Raw genomic sequence first — 8,811 nt, forward strand, 5'->3', positions numbered from 1 at the left:
GATGAATGGTAAATTATTATATTATTATAAGCATACTTTAATTATGATGAAAAACCATGCTGGACCAAATAATAATTATTTGCCGTTTAAACATATTTCTAGAGCTCTTTTTAGAAATTAGGACTAGACTATTCTCTTGACGTTTGTTTTAGAAATTGTCTCTGTTAAGTATGTAATATTTGACTTGGCCCACTGACAGACATGCCCTTGTTTTACAAATTCACTTGTTTTCCTCTCTTTTCTGTAAAGTAATATTTCTTTTGATGATGAATAATTGATAAGTGCTATAAGTCTTCCTTTTAAAAAGTCATGTGCTGTCAAAAGAAGAAATATTCCTTAAGATACTTCACTTTCCCTGACCATTGTAATACCGTTTATACGTGTTTGTCACCGCTCAATTGGGTATCTTTACGTCTATGACAAAGGTCTGTATAATTGAATTGATCACGTCGAAACCGAAATTATTACCACATAATATTCATTGATGCCTAATTACATATATTTATATAATTTTCAGCAATTGTACGATTTAATATTTGAATATAAATAAGCAAACCCCGCTTGCGCCCTAATTGTACGTCATTTGAAATTTATTTGACTGTATAGTACAAAATCGATATGTAGTATTATCACAGGCAAAGATATTATAAAATGTAAATATTTCTAGGTGAGTGCCAATGCCTTGTCATGCTACCTCCTATATTTTAAAATGTCCGTACTGAAAAGTCAGCTGTACTCTCGAATTTATACTTTTAGCAATCATCAGCTCTTTTAAGGGTATTAAATCTAAACGTTTTAAATACATGTAGAATTTCCACTTCAAAACTTCATAACATATTCAGAAATTTTAGAGACCACCAAATATTCTTTTAGAATGTAATCATTGAGCAGACGATATCATAAGATAAAAGAAGATGGGCGAATAAGGCGTATAAAAACCTAAATGAGGATATATATAAGATACTACTAGACTTTGACCCGTGCATGCACGGGTTGACATTGCATATGATAACGGACATTTACGGAATAGATACATCAACACACCGTATTGTTGACATTTACATAACCAAGCTTTCAGCCTACAATAATGCTATTAATTTCACTACAGTCTGTTTAGTTTGAATAATCTAACTGTGTCTCGAGACAGGCCATCGCCACAGTTAAAATGCCTCCAATATGCCCATTGCAGAATCGCTCCGAAATTGCATTAAAAATAACAGTTCAATTATTCATAGCAAACCATTTTGAGGCTACAAATATCTTTCACCTAAAAATTTAATTCATATTGATGAAGAATTCAACACTTTTTCACCAACGTTTTTTAACTCGCTCCGAATTTACACACCAATTTGACATTCGAAACTCTCGGGGTTTTTCATATTTAATACACTGAGTTAGAGTTATCGCCCGTATTTCCTTAGATGAACAGAAAATATGACAAAGGACTATGTGCGGTTTTATGCATTTTTGCCCCCAAAATCAAAGTTTTAAAAGAAGAGCTTTAAAAATAAGGTGAAAGATAGTTGAAATCAAGGTGTAAAGGGTTATCACCACAGTGACGTCATAATGTAGAAATGACGTCATGAAGATTGCATTATTTGGATAAATTGATGTTTTGTGGCAAAATATGGGTGTTTTCCGATGGTTTTTCGATGGTTTTTCGAGCGCAGGCTTGCTCAAGTACCATTTTTCAGTAAAATGTGTATTACATAACTATCTGAAGAAAAACATACGTTAAAATCGCACTTGAACAGTCCTGCGCTCTATACTTCCGAGTGCAAAATATAGAGCAAAAAAGAGAATATTTTCATTTGTTTTAAATTTGCGTGAATTAGGTCATTTATGTGACGTCATAAATTAACAGCGAATGAGCAATGATGACTAAAATCAAGATTAAATTGATAGGCATCCTCCATACAATGATTTGTTAAGATTTTATTTTTATACGATTCTAGTTAAAATTGGTCGAAATCGGGGGCAGATATTTGACCATACCGCATATATAGTCCTTTTCAATGAAAATTAACATGTATTTGTAATATCGTTTCTGAGTTTATTAATGCAAATGTGATATTGTGGAAACATAAACTAAAGAGCCTCCTTTGATTTAGCGTGAATGTAATGCGCATGCGTAAGATTGTAAAATTCAAAAAATCCAGATGATTTCCGGATTTTTTAAAGGAATTTTCGTTGATTATTAAAGAGCGAAGCTTGATTGAGAAAAAATAAAACAAATTGGTTATCTTTAAGTACCAATGATGTTTAAAATATATAAAACGAAAGGCAGTACTCTTCCGATTTCTCGGTATTAAAGCCCAAAAATTAGAGTCTATTATTTTAATACTGTATATAGTAGTAAAGATAAAATTAGAATATCAACAAATTTAATATTTTTTTCTAAATTGTTACAAACAATGTATATTTATCCTAACATCGATTTATAATATGTTAAATACTTTGAATAGATGATTAAAACTGGGGTATACGTGTCAAAACCTCCATTCGGCAGTTTGTGTCTCATTCGTTTTGGGTATGTTTAAAATAACATGGTCGGATCCGTAAAATGTAGTCAAGTTTACGATCCTTAAGCTTGTATACCTTATAGGTCGGTATTTGAACTAGAAATAGTGGTGAAGAACAAAACAATATTATTTTTAATTAACTTTTATTTATTACATGTATGTACAATCATAAGAACCGTCATACAACAACCAAGTCTTATTTTTAAAACAATCAAAGGAAATTATAACTATGATTTAAAAAACATTGAAATTGACTATACAGTAGCCCAATTACAAAACCATTGAGATACATCGGCTGAATCTTAAATATCGATAAGAAAATGTTCTAGGATTATATCCCTTTTTTCTTTTTTTCTTTCTTTTTTTTTTTGGGGGGGGGGGGGCGGGGGTAAAGGTTTAGTATTAAAACGTTGTACAGAAAAGAAAAGGATTAAGGCCTTTGTAACTGACCAATCTTAAATGTCAAAGCTGCGGGATTTTGTAATTAGTGACAAGAACGATTCAAAGATGATGTGTGACATTTGGAAATACGTCTTCCACATTGGATAGTCTTATGTTTTATCTCTGTCATATTCTAACTCAAACGATGCTTTTATCTTTTCTTTATTCGCCGTATCACAACATTCTATCCGGATGCTAGTCTGTCCAAAGTATATTTTTGTTGTATGATCTACCCTGTCCGGCCAACCATTTTCAGGAGGCGTACTAACAACTTTTCCAATAGCTTTGAAACCTTCATCTGTTACAAAAGCCAACTGACCCCTTACTACGTTCTTTGCTTGAAAGAGCTCATCCTTTAACGTAACAAATTTTCTATCCTCATTACGATGACTTGAATATGTCATATGAGTTCTCTCTTCTTCGTACTTTACTAACTCATCTTTATACACCAAAACGCTGAAAACGTCATCGCATTTCTCTTCCTCGTCGACGATAATATGTTTGCTTTGAGGGTGTATCTTGCTATCAAAATCCTCTAAAACGCTAAAACCGTATGTATATCTACAAATTCTTGCAGAGACTGCACGAGGATTGTATCCAAATAAAACGGCTCCTTTCAGGACCACCGTGCCAGGTTCGTTGGGAGAGATGAATTTAATCGAAGAGAAAGCAGGGTTGTTTTTTATCTCGTCTGTCAAAAACTTAGAGCCTGAAAATCCCCCGACCAAGATGATGAAATTGATTGTCCCTATTTCAACCAAAATGTTTTTGAGAATACCAATAATTTTATCTTTTGGAGTGGTAAAAAAACTCTTGAAATGATCATTTTGAACATGCATGTGTGCTAATGTAAGTGTTTGCTTATGTTCCTTTTGAATCGCAGTGTTTGCAAACTGCATTAACCGCGCAGGTAGTTGAAGCCGAATGTTCCCCTTCGTATTACTGCTGATTTGTCTTTTCTTTGCCTCGAATTCTCTCTCAAAATCTAAAGCATCTAAAGGAGCCAACTCCCACAAATTTTCAAAACATTCCTTGTTTTTGAAAAGTTCATTGACAAAATCCTTGAATTGGGCATCCACAATGGTCCCACCCCAATCGCCACCGCTGGCTTTATAGACCTCTGCCAACGTGCCATCTTCCATGATCTTATGAACAACTATGTCGATAGTACCTCCTGATGAAACAAAAATAATCGTTTTACTCTTATAAATATTTTTATACTAGTTTTCTCAATAGTTAATAAAACGTGTCAAACATGTCATGTTGACCTGTCTTTCAGTTCAAAATAAACATTGTTAAACCACTGCGTCTCACTCAGCGAATTAATATTTGTCCGATTTCGGCGGATTTTGGGAAAAACCAAAAAAGGTGTTCAACACAAATGGCTGGTTGCTACTTACAATTATACTGAGGTTACAGTTGTTGACTAGGATTCGGCCAATACTAGTATATGATTTATTGGAACTCGAGACTGAAATGTTGTACTCGGCCTTCAGCCTTTGGGCAACACATCTGTCTTCAAGTCCAACAAATCGTGTGTTGCACTCAATAAAGTAGCCCATATGATGAATCTATATTAACTTCTTGTTTAAACAATTGTAGAATTTAAAAGATAAGAAGAATACCGATAATGCAAATCAATTAAAAGCAAAAGATTTTATCTAAAGTCTTTTCAGCGTCAGACAAACAGCATAGATAGATAGATAGATAGATAGATAGATAGATAGATAGATAGATAGATAGATAGATAGATAGATAGATAGATAGATAAAACTTGTTTAGTTCGAACACGGATATAGCGAGATCTCGGACATAGAAAAGTTTGTTCCTAGCAATATTTTTATCAAATCCTTCCATAAGTGTATGGATCTGACGATTTGAAATATAACGACTTCATGGATAATGATAATAGAGGTGTCAAATAATGAAATTCAATACGTTTTATCATTTGAAGTTTCGGAGGAAAGCAGTTTATATAAAGAAGTTGCTATACTTATTTTAACGAATTCGTTTTACGGATACAGTTATAACAATTAAGGATGTTGTGAAACTAATAATCTGGTCCATGGGACTTTACCATGATCGACCGAGTACTGTTGCTAGATAGATATTAAACCATGCTTAAGAAAATGGAAATCTAGATCATCTAAATACACATTCCTACCTCCCATATCCAGGACCATGTACTTTGTTCCTGGTTCGAACGACTCTGTCAGCATTCGGTCCGGCAGGTTCTTACAATAAAGGGCTGCCGCTTCTGGTTCTAGCGCAAGGACAATCTGGTACTCTGCAATGTCTGCCTAGTTCAAACAGGTATGACAAATTCAGTAGAAGTCTAAAGTTAATAAAGTTAATTCAAAAACGTTTCTTTATAAAGGTATCATTTTTGGATGCAATAAATTCACACACAGTTCCATAAAATCTATTGTAAATTCATAAAATATTTTTATATCAGTCAAACTGTAAAATAAATTATAAATTCAAAGCATTTTCAATTTTTTTTTTTCAAACTAATTAAACAAATTTGTTATAAGGTGAATGTGCATGCATGTACATTCTAAATAACTTACCTTGATTGCTGCCTTTCTCATAAACTCTTTGGCGGATTCCGACCAGATTGCAGGAACTGTAAACACATAAAGTACATTTTCAGGTTTGAATACCACTCCTCGGTTTTCGGCCGCATTTTCAAAATGAGTCTTTAGCGCCTTTATCGTGTGTACAAATATCACCATGGCAGGAAGTGATAGTTTTCCTCGATCGTCTTGTAATACAAATGCTTCTGTAATATTCTACAATTAACCAACATTAATGTCTTCTTTACTTAATATTCTTCAATTTGATTCTTTATTTTTATTACTATCGTCAAAGCTGTTGCATTGTTTACCTTTTCATGATATAGTTTCATTTTAAAGTTTCGAAATCTGTAGCATTTATTGTGAGTTTTTTCCTCCACCCTCTGAGCATAACGTTCTTCTGCCTCATAACCGAAAGAGTCGAAGGTTTGATCTTCATTCAACAGAACAGTTGTAGGGGCCTTGGCCTTCGGGTCTAGAGTGGAATTCCCTGTCCATTCATTGAGATTGATCGTGTTTGTTTCAATTTCCTTTTTGTCACTGTAAGCATACCCTGAGTAGCTCGTTCCTATGTCAAATGCTACTATTATATCCCATTTGTACTTCGAGGGAAACTCCGATACTTGAACTGGAAGCTTTCCTGTACCCATCTTATCTTTGCAAATGTCTTTCAACTAAATATTAAGTTTTAGATACAATTATCTTGATTTTTTTAAAAAAATGAAGAAGAAAGAAATTGTGTAGCTTATTGTTTTAATCACTGAACAGTTTAAAAAAGACGTGTGGACATAATGTATTCGAAAATTGAAATTTGTTTAATAAAACCTTGTTGAAACGAACATGTATGCTTCTTGTTGACAAAACAACACTACATGTATACTAGACAGTTGATTGTCAGTACCTTTGTAAACTTTTTTCCAAATGCAGAATACCAATTCTCAATTCTACTAATACCAATTAGAATTTCAATATTATGTATAATCGTCATGTTTTTGTTTTTTGTTTTGTTTGTTAATAAACATGTTTTCTTATCTTTGTTCATACTGATTAAACAGCACATTAAGCATCTTAAAATACAAATTTACTTACCTGTTATTAAGAAATTAATATATTTCACCTGCAATAGAGGTTTTATAAGTTCACAATGCGTGTTAGTGAACTTTGTCCTTATGAGATATTATCAGGTAGGAAAACGTTTGATATTGTAAATCTTTATCAGTATCACAACGCCATTAAATGTGTACAAGCAATTCAATTTGTCAAAATGAAAGTATAATGTACAAGAATCATACGTTATTATATGTAAACAAATATCAGTCTGAAAATTTGTAAAAGAAGATAAACTACAAGATTTCAAAAAAATAAACATGATTAACTTCACATTGTTAGTAGGCATGTGTAATCAACGTAAACATTTACAAATAACGAACATGCAGGCACATAATATTAGGAGAGGGGGAGGGTGGCAGAGGCCCCCATCACTTTTTCTCGCAGAAGACATTCTTTTTTAAATTCACATATACAAAATTGAATTTTAGTGGGATTGCCCCTTTCCCACTTTTTTTTTTTGCTTATCAAGATTTTTTGGATGAGATTGCCTCCTCCACTATCAAAAACGATGCTACGTGCCTATGTGCTACGTGCATAAAATAATTATGATTTTAGATAAATTGTAATGAGTGAAAATCATGTTATTTGATCTGTTTACGTAACAGCATTTGATTTTTTATTTGATTTTAATTAGTTACCCATGGATTAATCCCATGTGAAATTGGCGTCGATCCAATGTCATTTATAGTTTAATGTATTGTTATTACCTTGAATTAACCATATAAAGATGAAGCATTTATTGTCTAGGTCTTCAAACAAAGAGTGAAACTGATGTATGAACTAACAGGACTACAATCTACAATATCAAGTAAAAACGACACACAGTCGACAAATGAACGTGTGCGTATTAGATTTACTTTTGATAACTTCTTTTAAATGTGCTATTTAGTTTAATAATGTTCAAGAAAGTCATTTATAATTCAAATCAATGTTCAAATAACTATAATAAAAGGTTTTGACACAGTTCATAGATGTCATTTTCTACATTTAATGTTAACCTTGTGTTGATCATTTCTTAGTTGAATTAAACGTAGCGTCAAGTATGGCAAAATGAGAGTCCCTTCACACAATACTGAATAGTAAATTATAGCTTTTATTATTGTAAATGTTATAAAGTCATCTTCCGAAGTCAGTGTTTTCTTATCCGCTCTTTTCCTTACATAACCTTGACAGATCTGGAGAGGGCGTTTTAAGTTTACAATCTTAATGAATATACTAGGATCTACCTAGATTTCAAGTAATGGTGCTGTGTAACGTGGTTGAGCCAGGCGATCTCCAAATAACACCCAAGACAGTTTTAATTAATGAATTTATTTATAATAAACTAAATCAATAGAAAATATTTACATATTCTCACTCACTTTCACACTCTCGTTCAAAAACTAAATGCTTAAATCTAAACCCCAAAAATCAAATTCCCTTCTTGACAATTATAAGCTATAATAATAGACAGCTAAGTTATCTTACTAATAATGTTCAGTTTCCAAACACAATTATACTGTAATGCTTATAGATGTATTATCTATGTTGCCAAAATTTCACAAAAACACTTCTTGTCCACTAGTCCTATCGCTATAGAGTTCCAATTAGATCAACCATCGACATCTAGATATGGACGTCTGCGCTGATGGTTCAATAATGACATTCACAAGTCCACCCTCATCACTATTTCTGGGGTTGAGTCCTAGAACTGTTGTGGTGTGGCGTGGTAGTGAAATAGTCCTATCGGATCCAAACGTGTGCTACATCATGTTCATCGACCACTGTCACAACGCTACAAAGTCAACACTAATAAATCAACTGCAACATTAACACAGTATATAAATCCATGTAGGCAACAACCGTAGGCAACATTATTATATCAATATGGTATATACTATCTTATAGCTATCTATTTTTATTAAAATACATATGCATGGTAACATGTAAACAAAATTTAAACCAATATGGCTTCCGCTTCCGAGACAGCTTCCGCCCAACACATGAAATTCATTTTACCAAAAAATATCTTCACAGTAGAAAAATACGTTTAAAAGGTGGGGAAAATAAAAAAAGGCATTTAAAGTTATAGATAGAAATAAGAATAGGGTAATTAAACCTTCTCTCCACTGTCACACCTAAGTGAACAACACAGGTAAGTTTTGTGAATGCTAGCCAAGCTA

At 32.9% G+C, this 8,811-nt stretch overlaps 1 protein-coding gene across 1 annotated transcript; it reads right to left on the minus strand.

Moving 5' to 3' along the window:
- Nucleotides 1-2,898: 2,898 nt before the first annotated feature.
- On the minus strand, nucleotides 2,899-6,718 carry LOC105324023 (heat shock 70 kDa protein 12A). Its single transcript, XM_066074417.1, has 5 exons — nucleotides 6,629-6,718; nucleotides 5,851-6,213; nucleotides 5,534-5,755; nucleotides 5,128-5,263; nucleotides 2,899-4,137 (listed from the first exon to the last, which is right to left on the minus strand). Exons 2-5 carry the CDS (start codon nucleotides 6,187-6,189, stop codon nucleotides 3,074-3,076), a joined length of 1,761 nt encoding a protein of 586 aa, XP_065930489.1. The 5' UTR covers nucleotides 6,190-6,213; nucleotides 6,629-6,718; the 3' UTR covers nucleotides 2,899-3,073.
- Between the last annotated feature and the right edge of the window lie 2,093 nt (nucleotides 6,719-8,811).

This window comes from Magallana gigas, chromosome 2 (genome assembly GCF_963853765.1).
Source record: "Magallana gigas chromosome 2, xbMagGiga1.1, whole genome shotgun sequence".
NCBI lineage: Eukaryota > Metazoa > Mollusca > Bivalvia > Ostreida > Ostreidae > Magallana > Magallana gigas.

What these genes read in the sequence shown, in the direction of transcription:
- LOC105324023 (XM_066074417.1), bottom strand. Translation starts at nt 6,189, where the DNA reads ATGGGTACAGGAAAGCTTCCAGTTCAAGTATCGGAGTTTCCCTCGAAG. An exon ending in TGAGAAAGGCAGCAATCAAG is followed by an intron (nt 5,264 to 5,533) that starts GTAAGTTATTTA and finishes TGTTTGAACTAG; the next exon opens with GCAGACATTGCAGAGTACCA. An exon ending in CATGGTCCTGGATATGGGAG is followed by an intron (nt 4,138 to 5,127) that starts GTAGGAATGTGT and finishes TTGTTTCATCAG; the next exon opens with GAGGTACTATCGACATAGTT.